Genomic DNA, 20021 nt, shown 5'->3' on the forward strand with positions numbered 1-20021 from the left:
GGAGCAGTTCCCCGTTAAATAAAGTGTCGAATTCCGATCAGAAATACGACATTCCTTTTTCCCCAACCCAATAGTTGTTGTAAAGCACGTTTTTCAAGCACCATTTTATGAAATAACTTCCAAAATAGTTTTTACACATTCCAAGCATTATATTTCAAGACATTAACAATTGGTGAAATGATTTATTTGAAAATCCCACAATGCACAGGGGTCTAAATTTGGAAAATCATGATCGCCTTAGGTTTGACTGTGAAAAATTGATTTTATGTACTCAATGTCTGCAGCAAAATTGTTTCATAGAACAAGGCCTTACTTTTGGCGTTTTCGGTTTGTCAATCAATCCACCAAACAGTTAGATAAAAAAAAATTTCTGATTTTCAATAAACCAGATTGCTTTCTTCAACAAAATTGTGGAGAAGTTTGAAAAAAAACAATTGTTGAATACTGCGATGTATTATCTGTACGTTGGATTTGTCGTATCCAATAGAGTTTTTTGTAGAACACCCCTGCATTTTAGGTTCATTGTTTATAACTTTTTTGTGATTGTATAACTATTTTGGAAGTTATTTCATGGAATGATGGTTGAAAAACGTGCTTTACAACAAGTATTTCGTCGTTTTTATATCACCTTTTGTGCTTCACGACTTTCAAAAGAGCATTACTCAAAAATGTACCGTACGATGATTTTAAAATTTTGACCAGAAACTCTAGACGTCATAACGAATCGAATGGTGTACTTAGATTCTTTGGTGCATTTTTTTTCCTGTATGGACTTCCTCACTGCGACCAGAATCGTAGATCTATTGTGAGATATGCCCGGGTGTCTGCTGTATCCCGCACTTCTATTATTAGCAATACCGCTATTGAGAAGTGGCATGCTTAATATTATTGTTCATCAGTGCTTGTGTGTAATGTGATACTCTTCCTTACACGCTTACTGTTCTACTATACCGATACTCGTTCCTCTTGCCAAATATCACCAATTATAATTTCCTTGAGAAGTTTCGTCGTGCGTCCTTCTGGCCAGTTTTATTGATAAGAGGGACTAAGTTTTTGTTCAGAGGACGTTACGCAAAGGTATTGTGGATTTCAACGTAAAGGAAGGGTAACTAGAAGGGGGCCTGAGAATAAACCCATGCTTAAGTCCTTTTTTTGACATCGGATTGCCTGGTTCTACTAAGATTCGAACCCTCGACCATCCGCTTGACAAAGCGGACTCTGTCCTTGCGGCTACGCAGCTCCCTGGTGCATGTTTTTTATAATATCGATCTGTGGGAGAACCGTGGTACTTCTTTTCAAAAAGACTGAGGAAGCCAAATATCTTTTGGCAAATCCACACGCTAAATTTAGTTAGAACTCTTAACGGGTTTACAGAAAATGCAGTGCAGACCACGGACGTTTTGACATTAAAAGTATAACTTACTTATCTTTTTATGTAATGTAGGAGGACTGCAGACTGATAAATGAAATGGAACCTTAGCTCAACTATATAGTCGTATGATCATGCGCAGATGAGTTAAAATTAAACGAACATTCGAACAAAAAAATTAATATTTCAAGCTGTACAAAGCCTAAATCGTTAATCATCTGAACGCAAAAAACGTATCAGCATCAGAATTTTGAGCACTCGAATGGCTAACGTTAGCGGCTATTCACCATCGCACACTGGGAAAAAATGAACCCAAATTCCCACTAATTAAAAGCCGCTGCCCGGACGAACACATACGATTCGCATAGATTCTCTAGGATTCCTCACATTGGATTCCTGAGATTCCTTGAAAAGGATTCCTGAAAAAAAATCCTCAGGAATGCCCTGTATATGGCTCTAGGGTTCTTGAAATAAGAATCGTGAGTGGGAATCCTCCGGATCGTGTTTGCGATTCCTTTCACGATTCCGTCACCGAGTTATAGGTATCCTGGGGATGGATTCTCTGCGTGTTAGTAAGGGTGGGCTGGCAACCTGAAATATCGCATTTCTTATGTAAAATTGGTCAATAAATTGATTGGTGATATGTTCATTCTGTGCAAGACATGAAAAAGGATCTATATTTCCAAAAATACGCGAAAATAGGGTAAAAAGGGGCAAAAAGACCATTTCCCGTGCCCTGCCCAAAATGAAACTATCACCAATCAATTTAATAATTTTACATAAGAAATGCTATATTTCAGGATATTAGTCCAACGGCGATTATTTAGTGGAAATGTGGGTTCTGGTCAGGGCTGCCAAGTATACAGATTTTTTGTATTATGCAGATTTTTTTACCACGGCACAGAAATGATACAGAATACAGAATTCATACAGAATTTTCATTTTTAATACAGATTTGTACAGAATTTCAGCAATCGATTTTTCTTAAGATTCGGTTTGAAATTGTAAAGTTTCACAAAATGTTCGAACTAAAAATCTGGTAGCTCATGCCTCACAAACACTTCATCCGTTTTCAGTTCTTCGAATGCGTTATCCACATAGCCGCCATACTGGCCGATTCGCATAGGGCATTCCAAGGGTGACGTTTCACTGCTTGTACGTTTGCTTTTGTTGTTGTTTTTCAAGTTGCAACCAACATACAACCAAAATACAACCGAACACGAAATCTTTTAATGTCGGAGAAAAAAATCTTAATGTTTTAATTTCGTTTAAAAGATTGCTACTTGCAATACTAGAGCAACCGATTGGACAGCGTTTGTTTTTCACGCTTTTCGATGTGGATTGCATCCAAGTTGTGATCACAAACATACCTGAGGCTGTCAAAAGTTGAAAACAAACTGAAATCAGCTGATCGCAATTGTCTCGTGGATTACCTTATTCACAGTATGCAGTGAATGAGAGCCATACTTGAAAAGAGAGCCATACTTTTAAAGTGCGTCTTGAACTGTCCTACAGATCAGACGTTTTTTCGGTTGCTTGTGGACTGGTCTTTGACTGCCTATAGCTTCAAAGTTTGTGTTTTGTCAGTGTGTCCTTTAAAGACTACCTGAAAGTTATTTCCCATCAGTCTTTCTCAAGACTACCTACTTTTGAATTTAACATTTGTTTTAACTTTTTTCGTATCACCTGAAATGGCTGGACGGAAAAAGAAACCTCGCATCGCTGCGGGGAGGAAAAGAGAGGCATCTCTTTCTGACACTTCGAGTGTCTGTAGTGACAATCCTTTTGATATTTTGCTTGAGCATGAAGCTGGTGAAAAAAAAGGAGAAAGTTCCACCTATTGTGGTAGCTATTTCTTCTGAATTTAATATATTCAAAAAGGAACTTTCAACGTTTGTTTCTGACGTTAAAGTTACCTATCGAATTGGCCGTAGAGGTGAATGTCGCTTATTAGCCGACTCAGTAAAGGGTCGTGATCGTCTTGTTCAGTATTTAACTGACAAGATGTACAAATTTTTTACATATGACACCAAGAACGCCAAGCCGTTCAAGGTTGTCTTGAAAGGTCTCACCAACGATCAAACCGTTGATGAGATCAAACTTACTTTAACAGAATTACTTGGCATAGCCCCTACCCAAGTAATTCTAATGAAACAAAAATCACGAGGCGAAAACAGTCAGAGAACTGGAATTTCCCTTGTTAATTATTTAATTAGTTTTAACCGCAATGAGGTTAACAACTTAAATTTTTTTGAAAAAGCACATGCTTTGTATAATGTGCGTGTAAAGTGGGAAATTTATAGGAAGTATGGCGGAGGTGAAAAGCATATCACCCAATGCCGTACTTGCCAACGTTATGGCCATGGTTCCAAATTCTGTAACATGGACCAAAAATGTCTTAATTGTGGAGACTCTTCTCACAAAAAGGACACATGTCCTGTGAAAGAGAGTAAAAATTTTCGCTGTGCTAATTGTAACGGCAACCATATGTCAAATTTTTATCAATGCCCAGTCCGTTTAGCAATTGTTAAGGCAAGGCAAGGTAAACAAAATTTAATTTCTCAATTAAAACCAACTTCAAAACAAAATTCTCCAAGCGTACCAGTGACGCATAGTTTACCTACTCCTTTGCATACCCGTTTAACTTATGCACAGGTTACAGGTAGTTCGAACATTATACCACCTAGTGTTGGTAGTTCGAAAATGACCGTTAATATGGGTAAGCAAAACACGCTAGAAAATAATTGTACACCTATTACTCCAGCTAATATTGCTGCCGAAAATATTTTTTCTAATGTCAACTGCCTGGGGCCTATTACGGCAGGTAAACTTTCTTTTTTGCAACAGGCAATGTTCGATCTTATGAACGCCATGTTGCAGGCAAAATCAATGTTTGAAGCCATTCAAATAGACACAAATTTTACTATTAAAATTGTTTCTAATTTAAAATTTAGCAATGATTTTAAATAAAACAATTAAAATATTAAATTGGAATGCTCGCTCATTGAAGGCCAATGAGAATGAGCTTTTTAATTTTTTAACAGTAAATAATGTGCATATTGCAATTATTACTGAAACATTTTTGAAACCTAACATAAAATTAAAATATGATCCCAATTACGTGGTTCATAGATATGATAGGATTCAGGGTTCCGGCGGTGGAGTTGCAATTGTTATTCATCGCCGAATCAAACATCGTGCTCTTCCCCATCTTGAGACGAAAGTTATTGAAACTTTGGGAATTGAAGTTCAAACTGAACTTGGGATTTTATTTATTGCCGCAGCATATTTACCATTTCAATGCACACGCGAGCTCAAAAATTATTTTAAAGGTGATTTACAAAAACTCACCAGAAATCGTTCGAAATTTTTCATAATCGGCGATTTTAACGCTAAACATCGTTCATGGAATAATTCTCAAAGTAATTCCAATGGCAAAATTTTATTCAATGATTGTTCTTCAGGATACTATTCTATTTTGTCTCCGAATAGTCCTACATGCTTTTCTTCTGTAAGAAACCCTTCAACAATTGATTTGGTGCTAACAGAACAAAGTCATGTATGTAGTGATTTGATCACACATGCTGACTTTGATTCTGACCATCTTCCAATAACTTTTTCTTTATCACATGAATCAGTTTTAAACCCTATGAGCTCTGTTTTTAATTATAACAAGGCTAATTGGGAAAGATACAAAACTCATATTGAGAGAAATTTCAATAATGAGCTTGATTTGCAAAACGAAGTGAATATTGATTCCGCTTCGGAAGCATTAAAATGTGCAATTGTTGATGCCAGGAATTATTCTGTTCCAAAGGCTCAAGTGAAATTTGATTCATCAATAATTGACGAAAATCTTCAACTTCTAATTCGTTTGAAAAATGTCCGCAGACGTCAATATCAACGTTCTCGTGACCCTGTTTTTAAAACTATTTATAGAGATTTACAGAAAGAGATTAAACATAGATTTACTCTTCTGAGAAATCAAAATTTTGAGACTAAAGTTGAAAAATTGAAACCATATTCAAAACCATTTTGGAAGCTGTCGAAGATTCTTAAGAAACCTTCAAAGCCTATTCCAGTTTTAAAAGATGGTGAACGTTTTCTTGTATCCAATGAACAAAAGGCTCAAAGACTTGCTCAGCAGTTTGAAAGTGTTCATAACTCAAATTTGAATTTTGTGAGTCCAATTGAAAATGAAGTCACACGTCAATTTGATTTAATTTCTTCCCAGAATTTTTTACCTGCAGAAATAGTTGAAACTAACTTGAATGAGATTAAATCAATTATTAAAAATTTCAAAAATATGAAAGCACCTGGTGACGATGGAATCTTTAATATACTAATCAAACATCTCCCTGAGAGCACAGTGGAATTTTTAGTGAAAATTTTCAATTGCTGCTTCAAAATTGCATATTTTCCCAAATTATGGAAAAATGTAAAAATTACTCCCATTTTAAAACCAGATAAGAACCCAGCTGAAGTTTCAAGTTATCGACCAATCAGTTTGCTTTCTTCAATAAGTAAACTGTTTGAGAGAATTATTCTTAACAGAATGATGTCACACATCAACGAAAATTCAATTTTTGCAAATGAACAGTTTGGATTTTGCCATGGGCATTCCACAACTCATCAATTGCTCAGAGTTACTAATATGATACGAGCTAACAAATCTGAAGGTTATTCTACTGGAGCTGCTCTTTTAGACATAGAAAAAGCATTCGACAGTGTTTGGCATAAAGGTTTGATTGCGAAATTGCAAACTTTTAATTTTCCAATTTTCCTAATCAAAATTCTAAAAAATTATCTTACTGATCGAACTCTGCAGGTTGTCTATCAGAATTCAAAATCTGATAGATTTCCTGTCAGAGCAGGTGTACCTCAAGGTTCAGTCTTGGGTCCAGTCCTGTACAACATATTCACTTCAGATCTTCCTGATTTGCCTCCAGGATGCACAAAGTCATTGTTCTGCGATGACACAAGCATTTCCGTAAAAGGAAAAAGTCTTCGTGTCATATGCAGTCGATTGCAGAAAAGTTTAGATATTTTTTCTTCCTACTTGCAAAAGTGGAAAATCTCTCCCAATGATTCTAAAACTCAAATGATAATTTTTCCGCATAAGCCTAGGGCTTCTTTCCTTAAGCCAAACAATAATCACGTTGTCAAGATGAATGGGGTTATTTTAAGTTGGTCCGACAAGGTTAAGTACTTGGGACTAATTTATGATAAAAAACTTATTTTCAAAGAGCACATTGAGAGTATACAAGCCAAGTGCATCAAATATACGAGATGTTTATATCCTCTCATTAACAGGAATTCTAAACTTTGTTTAAAGAACAAACTTTTGATTTACAAACAAATTTTTAGACCAGCAATGCTTTATGCTGTACCGATCTGATCAAGTTGCTGTTCAACAAGGAAGAAAACGCTCCAAAGGATTCAGAATAAAATTCTGAAAATGATTTTGAAGCGTTCTCCTTGGTTTGGTACACTCGAATTACATAGACTTACTGGTGTTGAAGTAGAAGCTATGTCAAATATAATTATTAATAATTTTCGACCAAAATCGTTGCAATCCTCAATTGCTACGATAAGCTCTCTTTATAGCCAATAAGTTAGCATTTAAGTTAGTTTCTTTTCTGACAAGTAGGTTTAAATCCCTACGAATGATAAGTCCTAATTGCGAAAGCAAACAAATCCTAACAATTAAAATTACAAATTTCTAACAGTGTTGAGAAGTCACCATTTGTGATTGGACACACATACTCATTAATTACTAATATTTATCATAAATACTTAAGCTACTAACAAATCCCCCCTTAAAAAAAAAAAAAAAAAAAAGAGCCATACTTTTGCTTTGTTTTCTCGGTTTTCACAAGCAGTCTGACACTATTCCGAATGGGAATTTGTATAGGTGCGAGTAGGCTTCAAAATCTGTTTCTTCGTCCAACGTTGAATATTTACGGCTTATTGTTTATTGCTCTCTTAGGAAAAAAACATGGTTATAGACCTGAGTTTCCTTTCAGGAATTTTACGGAAACCTTTTAACGGTTTCATGCGAGGTTTAAGGTTGGATTTCGAGCCCCGTTATTCAATACCCGAGCACTTGTAAGCACACGAACCAAATAAAGAATAATACAGATATTTTTACGGGTGCATACAGATTTTTCAAAATAAAATCTGGCAGCTCTCGTTCTGGTTATTACACTAAATAATCGCCGCTAAACTGGCAACCTGAAATAAAGCATTTCTTATGTAAAATTGGTCAATAAATCGATTGGTGATGGTTTCATTTTGTGCAGGGCACGGAAAATGGTCTATTTTGCTCCTTTTCACCCTGTTTTTGCGTATTTTTGGAAATATAACCTTTCCGTGTCTTTTTTTCCGTGTCTTGCACAGAATGAAAGTATCACCAATCAATTTATTGACCAATTTTACATAAGAAATGCGATATTTCAGGTTACCAGCCCAGCGGCTTCTAATAAGTGAGAATTTGGGTTCATATTTTCCCATCTCTGATACATCGAGTCACCCTTACACTCTCCTTCAAATTCTATTTGACAAACAGGTCAAAACTTTGAACTTTTGGCTTCTGGTTACATCTCTTAGCCATGAGATTCTGCTTTAGTGTTCACGAGCAAACTGCTGTCAAACCATTGCAGATCCGACCACTAGAAGCGCTGCAGTGACATGAACAGTGTGCCCAAATATATCAGATAGACAGATAAATAAAATAATTAGGACTAAAGTTTTAAACGGTTTTCTGATTTTTATATATCAGCTGGAAGAGTGCAATTTTCTGAGCAAAACGTAAATTTTAAAAAATGTTTATCATTTTCCTCCGATTTTTAAATAAATGATAAAAATCTGCTCGAAATGCCTTAAATGACAGTTCTCTCATATACCATAAATGGGCGAAACGTCATCTAAGACCTTTCGAGCATTTTTTTTATTCTTCATTCAAAAATCGAAGGAAAACGATAAACGTTTTTTGAAAATCACGTTTTTCTCAGAAAACGCGGCTTCTTCCAATGATATATAAAAACCGGTATAGCTTTAGGACCCAATTGTATACACCAGTGAACGATTGCGTTACCTCGGAAATTCGGGCTTTCGTCAAAGGTTAACAGCCATTATCAACGCGTTTCGTATTATTCACTTTTGAGCCTATCCATAAAATAAGCGAAATAACACATAACCAGATTTTATTACTGTTATGAAATTCTAAGTCATTACTTTGGCTGCTGCAACTAGTAAGTAACAGCTGCTACTTGCTGGAGAAAATCACGAGCCAATTTGCGAGCGTATTGTGATATATGAACACTACCGTAGTTCCATCTCGACACCATCCAATTTACCGCGCACAAAAGGGAGAGTTCATTAAAAATAAATTCATAAGTTCATCACACATTCCTGGCGCTGAAGCGGTTTATCCACAAGCTGGGAGGAAACTACAGATATAAAATAATTGTGAGAATGGATGTACCAATTGTAGATTCATTGCGGAGCCCGGTTGTATCAAAACTAGCAAATTTTCGTGGTGAAGTCCGTCCGTAACACTGCTTACTTGCTCAGCAAATATGATAGACGTGAACACGACATGCTGCGCTGAAAGTGTTGATACATTAGTTAGGGTTCATCAAATTGAGATTCTCTCCGATTGTTTGCCGTTTAGGACCAAGAAAAGCACCCTAGCAAAAAGACTCGCAAGAACATTGCGCTTCTCTGTGAAGGCTAATCGATTCCACGTGCTTCTTGTACGGAAGTGGATACTAAAAGCGGTTCACTGTGCTCCGGTGCCGGTAATATGCCGTGCAATGATTTGGTGCCTTTTGCGCCTATGAACCTGTTCAACGGACGTGCTGAAGCAGAAAGCACTGGCACTAAAAGATGGTACCGCTTCGACAGCTGAACCAAATTAGGGAAAAATGACCTAGCCATTCATTCGTGCATGTTTATACCTTACACTTCAAGGAGTTGGGTATTATTTTTCCCATAAATTGCGGCCCAACATGGCTGTGCTAACATGAAGCGATAGAAAGGAAGATCTGACAGACCATGACCTCGCTGTTGTAGTGCGAGGCGGAGCGAACAATGTTGGCCATAATAAATTCAATTTTTATGTCTTTATGATGATGTACGCGGCAATGAGTAGCATGATAAGACGAATTTGGTTTCGTGTCTCTTCCCGAAATTGATTGACGACGTTGCAACATGTGCCAGACACAACATTCGAACCAGAGGAAACATTTGATCTCCCAGAAAGCCCTACCAACACGCCCGAGTCATTCTTCATATAAGGTATTTTCGTTCACGAACCATCGCATGATTCATCGTTAGGAGGCATCAATTCCTGTATAATCCTTCTAAATAGTTGTTCTCTCGGGGTGGCACGGCGAAAGGCATCTTCGTCAGTTGCCATCCTACCGCCAGAGTCCTAGAGCCCTTTGGCATTGCTGGCAAAGCCATGGCAGGATGACAATGGCAAAGAGGATGACCCATTATGTGTTCCCTTGCCGCTCGCAACCGTCATCACCCTGCCCTTGGAATGTACGGCGATAAAAACAGATGGTTGACATCACAGAGTACGATGTCGTCCTCTTTGGAGCCTGTGGAAATTTGGTGTGAAACACTTTTTATGTCGAATTGCATACATTGTGGCTTAACCGACCATGTTTGTTGCATCAATTCAGAGTATTGTGTGGTTTTCACAACGTTCGCTTCCTTCCCGCCAGCCACTGCTAATTACTAGAACATTTTCACGAGGAATTATTTTACTCCGGCTCACTACTCTTTCTGCTTAGGGTTCGTACAATAATAAGGCTGGGCTGAAAGCTTTGGTGGTATTGTAATGACTTTTTTCCGTGATACATACACGGTTAGGGAGTTCGGGGAAGTAACCGGAGCTTATGATGGAAGACGCCAACGACGGTGATGATGGGATGTCACCGCTATTGTTGTCTGCCATTTCTCATAGTCTAGCGCTTGCACTGCCTTCAGTATACACTCTGTGTTGAGTTTTTCGGTGTGGTATCTGGTATGTGAATATGCCTAGATTGTAGGTTTTTTTCGACCAGAATCTTGCTTGCTCTCTTTGGAATAACTTAAATATTTCATAGCATTTTTGGACCGCAGCTCAGTGAACCTGGCAACACTGCCATCAGGCAACAGGGATCTCTTCTATTTTAGAATGTCTTCTATGCAAGCTATCTGGCGTCGGATGAGGATGAGGCTCGGACCGTAACAAGTTAAAACTGTTAAAGTAATTTCTGTTATTTTAGTCCTCCAACGTTGTGCAACAGTAAAATGTTCAACTTAAATGTCATTCCATAAAACGGAATGGACGGGCGTAAACGAATGAATGCAAATGTTTGCTGTATTCGCAATAACACCCGTTTTCCGCCAAGGTTTTTTTTTGCGAATGTATGTGAACTATAAATCACCGTGACTGAAAAAAACTACTATCGCTTCCATCAGGGACAATGACTTTGAAAATTGTGAATGTCATATATTCAGTGTTGTAAAGCGGTACTTTTTTCGCTACGAGTATTTGCTTAAACGCTTATGCCAGAATGATGGATGACGACGCGACGGAGCGAATTTTATAACTATAACAAACGCAATTAGCATTCTCCCGCCCCAAGCTTGTTAGGGCACGGAAATGGTGAAGTGACACAACACTAACTTTAGAACAAGTTTTATTTCTAAAATTAGAAACTCTCTAATTGAGTTGATCTTGCTGGATTGCGTTGAATTCCTGTCGGCAGTTCAATCCACAGCTGATACCTATGTATAAGGACTAGCTGACCCGGCAAAATCTGTCGCGCTCATTTTCTAATTTATATAATTTAGTTTTCTAATTTATATAAATTAAAACATTCAAAAGACAGACAGACAGACAGACAGACAGACAGACAGACAGACAGACAGACAGACAGACAGACAGACAGACAGACAGACAGACAGACAGACAGACAGACAGACAGACAGACAGACAGACAGACAGACAGACAGACAGACAGACAGACAGACAGACAGACAGACAGACAGACAGACAGACAGACAGACAGACAGACAGACAGACAGACAGACAGACAGACAGACAGACAGACAGACAGACAGACAGACAGACAGACAGACAGACAGACAGACAGACAGACAGACAGACAGACAGACAGACAGACAGACAGACAGACAGACAGACAGACAGACAGACAGACAGACAGACAGACAGACAGACAGACAGACAGACAGACAGACAGACAGACAGACAGACAGACAGACAGACAGACAGACAGACAGACAGACAGACAGACAGACAGACAGACAGACAGACAGACAGACAGACAGACAGACAGACAGACAGACAGACAGACAGACAGACAGACAGACAGACAGACAGACAGACAGACAGACAGACAGACAGACAGACAGACAGACAGACAGACAGACAGACAGACAGACAGACAGACAGACAGACAGACAGACAGACAGACAGACAGACAGACAGACAGACAGACAGACAGACAGACAGACAGACAGACAAACAGACAGACAGACAGACAAGGTTGGGAGTGCAAATGTTTTTGCAGCGTCCCAGAATTGATTTTAAAGATACTTTTTGGCTGCAGTCCGCACTGTAGCCATAATGGATTCCACGTTCATCAGATAAATGTCGAAACAGCGTTTCTTCATGGCAGTCTTCAAGAGATTCTGTATATCCCTATATTCTCAATATTGTTATTTGGTTTATAGCGCTAAATACGGCCAAAACAGCGTTATAAAACTTTGATAAAACCAATTTTGTTACTTCTCCTTGATGCTGGAACAGAAGATTCAACGAAACATTGCTGAATCTGGACTTCATCCACTTCAAGAAGGTCTACTAAATCTAGCTAGTAATGTACGTGAATGATCACCTGATCGTTGGTCGCAGCATAGTCAGTCGAGATGTTGAAGCAGCAATTGGCGATTTGGCGATACATTGGTGTCTGCATCGAGTACAGCCATGCAAAACACGTGATGAAAGTAGTTGCTGATTGGGCAACGGACATTGAAGACCAAAAGTCCGTGACGGGCAACCCTTTTCAATATCTATTGACTCTCCATTACTTGGGTTAGCCACAAGTAGGCAATTTTATCGAGCGAAGCAAAGTTGGTTTCTTTACGCGCGGCAGTACCATTTTGTGACGATATGGCTAGGCGGAATCCGGGAAGATATGAAATGCTAGTAACCGTAGCATCGTCATTCACGAGGATAATGTCGTTTTCGTTTTCGCGGTGTAGCTACACTCAAACGACACTTTTGACACAGAAAATGTTTTATTCAACTTTTCGTACTACCCTTCTTCGGTCTCTCCCTACACTTTTTCTGTCCCTGACGACACCCGAAAAAAGCAATGTGTACTGTAGGAAGTTACCAACACATTCACACGTATGTGTCAAAACTGGTTTGTTTTGGTTTTCGTTCCACGTGGTAAAGTATCAGGTGAATTTTTTCTCAGCACATTTGCGAGATGGACATATGAAATGGAAACGAGACAAAATGACGAATGCGATAATGACCAAAACAAAACGGATTGACAGCTATCCCATTATTACGCATACCAATGCAATGACACTGAAAATGTTTTATTTGAAGCTGCAAAGTACAGCACGGAAAAAGTGTAGCTACACCGCGAAAACGAAAACGACATAAGAAAGGCTGTATCCGCGACTACAAAGCTCGAGGAGATTTTCAAGGCTGCTCACGCTCACTTAAACTCTCACAGATTGTCAAAATGTCCAAAGCGAATACTTTTCCTATTCTTAACCGCTTATGCAAAACCCCAAACAAATATCACCAGCTTTGTTGTACCGAACAGAACTAACTAAGTCATTAAAACTATTTTCTCTGTGCTCATTTCTAACTTATCCTTCAAAAAATAAAGACTCGAGCTTCAGCCGGCAAAATCAATCAAATAGAAAGAAAGATGAAAATAAATGTAAGTGAAGGATGGCATTTCAGCATTTTAGCTTCGTCATTTCAACTGTGGTTTGCAGTAGACTGCAGTGCATAATATAATGATTGCCTATGATTTAACCAGAAAAGCCATTTCTGAGAAGACTGCTCTGAACAATAGAGGGTAACGACACAAAGCATAGTAAAAATACCAATAGAGGGTAACGACACAAAGCATAGTAAAAAATTTTACACAAAATTGTATTTGACTAATAAATTAACTATATTCTCAACTTCAGCCGAACTTCACCTCTCAAATTGCTTAAAAATTTTGGTAATCGTAATCGGCCGCCGTCAGTGCGCGAATATCCTCAGCCAGAACTTGCGCCTGACGCCAGGCGGCTTGTCGTGTTAGTACTGCACATTGCCGGTACTCCTTGAGCAGGTGAGTTTCCCACAGAAACTCGCCGCAGAGATCGAGTTCCCGCTGACTGCGGAAGAAAAGTTGTACCACGGCGCTTTGGAACTCGACCGGAGTGGCGGCGTTAAACGTTCGAGCGAACAGCCGTTCAAGGGCGCGATTCTGTGCATCAACTGCCCGCTGCTCCAGCACCGGGTTTTGTTGCTGCGTTTGTGGTTGATTGGAGGATGGCCTTTGCTGCGTTGCTGAGTACGAAGGTTGTGACCGACGAGCCATCAGACTGTCGTACTCCGATCCCTCCGACCATGTCGGAAAGAATTGGGCCTGAAAATGAAAAATTCAAGTAGAGGTTAGGTTTTTTACTAGTTTGAGAATGTTCTAAAAATACTAACAGCAGCAACTGCCAGCAGGCCCCAAAGGATTAATAAATTTCTAACAAGCTTCATTGCTTCTTGATGGGAGATGAAAACACTGAACAGTAGCAGCAAAACAGTAGCGAATCAGGTTTTTATAATTAACAATCTAAAGAGATTTACAAAGATTTTCGTCATCACTGTGTTAGTTATCTTTCAGGGCGTCCCGTGGTGGCAAAACGAACGGCGTAATATTTGCGTTCGCTTAATGGTAAGCTTACAATCGTTATCTTGTTTTCAGCGGAAAACTTGCGCGATTACATGGCTGTTGCCAACAACCAAGTCCGATGACGGCAACAAGTTCCGCTTGTGAACCGGCTCGTCATCATCATGGCGCGCTCGATCGCTCTCTGTTCCACTCGGAAAAGATGCCGATAGGGGTTTCGTTCGACTGTTGGTTGTTAGTTTTTCTCGCTGATTGAACCATCGTCATCGGTGCCTAATCGACCGTTTTTATGCCTGGAACAGCCTTTTTGGAGAGTTTGATTAATGAATGATTGATGGTGTACCATGGCAAAGTGATATTTTCGAAGGAGGTTTACCGAGGCTTATCAGCTTGTTACAGACTGGGCGACAAGGGTGCTGATGGAAATGTTCGCCGAAAATGAATAATTACTTGTGTCCTCTGTTGTATATTTATGCCCCTTAAAGTTAACGGTTAGTAATTAGGTTTTGCTAGAGTCTTTCCATTATAGAAGTGCTTAGAGATTGGAAATTCCAAATTTGAAACGAAATCGTGATCGATTGACTTTCGCAGAATAAACAGTATTAAGTATGGAATATGATTATAAGAACAGTTTCCTAGAATCAGGTACGGATTTCCAAACAATTTGATAAAATATTAATTAATTAGGTACATCAAATTTTGTTCGGTTTTGAAATGTTCAATCTAGAAAGAATCGTTGAATGTGTAACATTCAAGAACGTGTTTTTCAGTGAAAAGAGTTTCGACTTATACACAGTTTTATTTCCAAACAATTCCTTCACCAGTACAGCAGTACATAATCTCATGCACAAAATAAAATCCGTACCAAAAAAAGCAAATATTTGCTTCGCCTAATACCTGCTTAAGGGGTTATATACCTTTTTAGTTTTCAAAAAACCGAAAAAAAATTTATTGCATTATCTTCAAATACAACATCTTGAGAACATTTTCACAAATTTTCTCAAAGATCTGAGCAATAGGAAGGAAGTTAAAGCGATTTGCAGCGCGCCTCGCCACGGCCGCATAAGCTAAACTTGAAACTTTACACGCGATTATCTCGAAATAGTGTTTTCCGAAAAATGACTTTGCCGTGATCCTGATTGCGGGAAAACTACTGAACCGATTTCCTTCATCTTTTTTTAAATTTTCGTTATTGAATTCGCCAGTCCTTGAACGATCGCTTTTTGGAACATACAGTTACATTTTTCCTCAAAAAAATTTGTAATGGAGTTTTTAGCGCTCAAAACGTGCATTTTTTGGGAAAAACGAAAAACTTTCCCGTTTGCAATGAAAACAAAATACTCATAAAAGCAATCGTTCAAGGACACGGCACACTTCTAAACTAATGAAATAATATGAGTTTTTTTATTTCGGTTGACCCGCTGAGTCTCTTTCAAGATCACCGCAAGCCTCTACAAAAAATAGCGTTTCGGGAAAACGGCCATTACTCCAGTAATCATTGGTAGATCTCAAAATCAAACGTATTTTTTTGTTGTTGATAAACTCGTTTACAAAAAATCGTTGGAAAAGAGTATGTCATTTTTAATTTTACCGGATAAAAGGAGTTTGTTTGGTATCGTTTCACCCATTCCTGGTTGGTGATGCCATATGGCATCACCTGACATTTAAACTTTTATTTAAATTTAACAATATACTAGACTTTATTTCTACCCAAATCCAAACGGTACAAATCGATCCACAAGGATCTTGTGCTCATATAACTCGTGATTACTAGGTGTTAGGACGCACACTCATCACAAGCAAATTGGAAGCCCCGAATCTCTCCAGTCATTCCGGTCCTGTGGAGTGAAGTGATTCTAGAATTTTTTGCAAAATGTAACAAAAAACGTGAAACGGAGTGAATAGAAACAGCGGGGTGAATAGAAACAAAACTGCTTACTATCACAAGCTTGTTTTTTTTTTCTGAGGAATTATTAAGCATATTATCTCACTAATATACTTTTATCTGACAGTCTAATAATAGAAGTATAATACCGTATTACCATTTAGATGGCAACGTTGCTGTCATTCGGTTCCTTATTGTTCAAAGTTCATCATCGTCACTCTAGCTTTTTGTTGTTCTCAAAAACTCCACACGTGGCGGCAAAATCCTTGCAAGTTTGTTTGATACTTATACTGATTTTGTGAGATTGAAGTGTTATTCGTTTGGTTCCGACGGAATTTTCGATTCGCAACAGGTATTTTTCATTTTTTTCTTGTGTGACAAAAAAAAACCACGATTTCAAAGATTTGCGGGGTCAATACAAACAATGGTGTTCTTTATTCTGATGGTTTTTTTTTCACTAAGGATTTTCTTTTTATTATTTTTTATTGTGATTTAGGCCAAATATGGCAAGAAACTATAAGTCGACTGCATTGAAGAAATACGAAAAGCCAGATCCAACTATACTGAAGCTAGCCGTGAACGATGTTAACAACAAAAAATTGTCGTTGCGGGAAGCAGCTAAAAAATACAGCATTCATTATTCTGTAATCTATCGTCATTATAAACGCGGGAGTGCCCTTAAACCTCAAGGAGGACAAACTTGTCTAACAAAGAAAGTTGAGCAACTGTTGGTTGATAGACTAAAGGTTTGTTCCGATTGGGGATGTCCTATTAATTCGGAAACGTTGCGTTGCCTAGTTAAGGAGTACCTGGACAGGCAGCAAAGGAAGGTGCCAAAGTTTAAAGATAATCTGCCCGGCAGAGATTTCTTGTTTTCCTTTTTAAAACGGCATAAGGAGAATTTAGCATTCCGAATGTGCCAAAATATCAAGAGAAAAAGAGCTGCTATTTCCCGTGACGACATCAACCAATATTTCGACAAATTATCAATCGAGCTTCAAAACGTACCACCGTCCAACATTGTAAACTTCGACGAGACGAATTTGAGTGACGACCCAGGCAGAAAGCGAGTAATCACTAAACGTAGATGCAAGTACCCCGAAAGGGTAATAAACAGCACCAAAGCATCAGTTTCAGTCATGTTTAGCGCAGCTGGAAATGGTACAATACTGTCACCCTACGTTGTATACAAAGCAGTTCATTTGCACAGTACAAACCATTAAAGACGCTATAAAACGATATGATGAGCTGGGAAATTTAAAGGACCGCTCAGGAAGAGGCAGAAAAAGAACCGCTAGGACCCCTGGGAACCGGATAATTATTCGTCACCGGATTAACCGTGCTTCTAGAAGGTCAATTCTAAAAATGGCAAAATCATTAAAAATTGACCCGAAATCTATACGAACTATTCTTTACAAGGATTTAGGATAACGTTGTTACAAATTTACAAAAAATCATTGTCTAAATGACAGGATGAAAGAAAATCGGAACCGAAAATCGAAGATTCTGTTGAAAGAATTTATCGATGGACGCCATCGCACAATTTTACTTACCAATGCGAAAATTTTTACTGTGGAACAATTTTATAACCACCAAAATGACCATCAGCTTTTGTCTAAAGGCTCTTCTAAGCGTATAAACGTAGTTCGATCACATCATCCAGTTTCGGTGATGGTTTGGGCGGGAATTACGGCTACCGATAAAACCCCCTTAATATTCATTGAAAAGGGTGTAAAATTCAATCAATTTGTTTACCAAAAGCTTTCAACCGACACAGTGGTACCTTGGGCACGTGTACATTTTGGAAAAAAACTGAATGGACATTATAACAACAAAATCCATCTCATGGAGCGAAAGAAACACTGCAACTCTGTAGCAGACTTTTTCCGAGATATTAAACTAAAGATGAATGGCCTTCAAACTCTCCTGATTCAAATTCAATGAACTATTCCGTTCGGTTTATTCTTGAATCCAGAGCCTATACTAAGCATCACAACTCATTGGATCATTTGAAAGCTAGTCTAACCAAACTATCGTCCATCGTCGATAATTTCCCTAAACGATTGGAGGCGTGCGTTGAAGCCAATGGTGTCGAGTCCGTGATGTAAATATTACGAACCATGCTAATGTATCTACATTTTGTATAAATATGTTGTTGTTCAATATTGAAAGAATAAAGTTATGACTGAAACATTGAACACGGATAATTTTTCCTCACCCTGTAGGTACCTAGGTATTGTGCTGTGTAAGCCTCCTGTATATTTCTACGAAGATATCGATTTGACTGACCATGAGGTTGATTTTTCTCTCTTGTAGGTAACTGAACCACTACAACCATTATTTGATCAATCCCCTATCGGGATAAAGTTTAGGTAGTTATCAAAAACATAAACGTTTTTTAAATTATTTTTAATCGGAACAACCGGTTTTATTTTTTTCACAGTGGACACCATAGATCTTTTGCACGAGTTGCTAGATTCAAGACTATAACAATGCTTAAGCCACATACAAACAGACCTGCCACTCGATGACGATTTCATCGCCAGAAAAATAACGATGATTTTGAAATTTTGCTTAGTGGGCAATAATGCCGCTAGTGCCGCTATAAGCAAGCGTGCACATTCATTATCAAAGACAAAAATCGTCAGTAATGCCGCTGGTGTTAATTTAAGCAATCGCGCAAAGTTAGTAGGCAATAAGTTCACATGGTGGCACTCGAGTGTAACGTTTCGAATAAGGACGAAAATTTTCCAGGATTTTTCTTCGAAAAGGCACGTCTGTTTGTCTGTGCTAAAGCTATTCCTGGCCAAAACAAATAAAACCCGAATTCCCGAATGTAGTGTTTTGATAAATCCATCAAAACTAGATCATTTCAAATTCATTCTAATTTCTTATGTTCGCCCCATACCAACAAATGTTGCAGGCCACATTCATCTTATGAAAAATAAAATAAAAATTCAAACAGATGTTTCTGCAAAGTCGCATTTTGAAGGTTTCAATATATCCGGCCACCTTGAGATAAAAACAGATATTTATCGTGTTCACTTATTCACTTCACTTACTCCACACAAAACGTCATACGAATCTGCTTTTTGGTGATTTAGTATTGCCACCCAATGCCTGGCTCGATAAACCAAACAATTTATTGCACTACCCAAGCGAAACAATTGAGCAGAGCGAGAAAAATGAGTTCTGTTTTACCTTCCATCGCATTTGGCCTCGATAAACTGCATCCAGTTTAGGGGTTGCTTGTGAACAAAAAAGTTTTCCCAAAAGAATGCGGTACTCATGGACACATTTACGCTCGCATATCGTACTACAGTTTCCTCACTGTACCCACCTTTACCCCATTCGTCAAGCCAGTTCGAATCCATTGTGGTTCTCTCAACTTCAGAAAGGATCACACCGAGTATCGACATGCAGGACTTCTGATGTCAACCGCAGAAAATATTTCATAAACATGTTGGTATTATTATTTATCCACAGAATAATACTTTCGCTGTGGTCTGAGTCCTGCCCGGAACATTCAAACTATGGGGTCGCCGTAGTTGAGATAGAATCAATTCAAGACGTTATTAGCATTTATTATTTAGCTCCTGCTCTATTGTCTGTAAGAATTATAAATTAGAACACAAAAATTGACTTGCATCATCTGTTTATCATCAACTATCGTTGCATTTGGTAAACAACGATAAGCGAAGCGACTAAGCTTACCGCATTGCCATTTCTATGCACACACTTTTATTGGCTAAGCTTTGGCAATTCACGTTTCAGTTACACGCTCCCCACGGTTGTCAACCTGTAGATTGCGCTGTAAACACACCTC

General features: G+C 38.4%; 1 protein-coding gene across 1 annotated transcript; it reads right to left on the reverse strand.

Moving 5' to 3' along the window:
• Nucleotides 1-13554: 13554 nt before the first annotated feature.
• LOC129717788 (uncharacterized) lies at nucleotides 13555-14219 on the reverse strand. The gene is made up of 2 exons (XM_055667953.1): nucleotides 14124-14219; nucleotides 13555-14055 (listed from the first exon to the last, which is right to left on the reverse strand). Exons 1-2 carry the CDS (start codon nucleotides 14175-14177, stop codon nucleotides 13633-13635), a joined length of 477 nt encoding a protein of 158 aa, XP_055523928.1. The 5' UTR covers nucleotides 14178-14219; the 3' UTR covers nucleotides 13555-13632.
• Nucleotides 14220-20021: the final 5802 nt, after the last annotated feature.

Source organism: Wyeomyia smithii, chromosome 1, assembly GCF_029784165.1.
Source record: "Wyeomyia smithii strain HCP4-BCI-WySm-NY-G18 chromosome 1, ASM2978416v1, whole genome shotgun sequence".
Lineage (NCBI taxonomy): Eukaryota > Metazoa > Arthropoda > Insecta > Diptera > Culicidae > Wyeomyia > Wyeomyia smithii.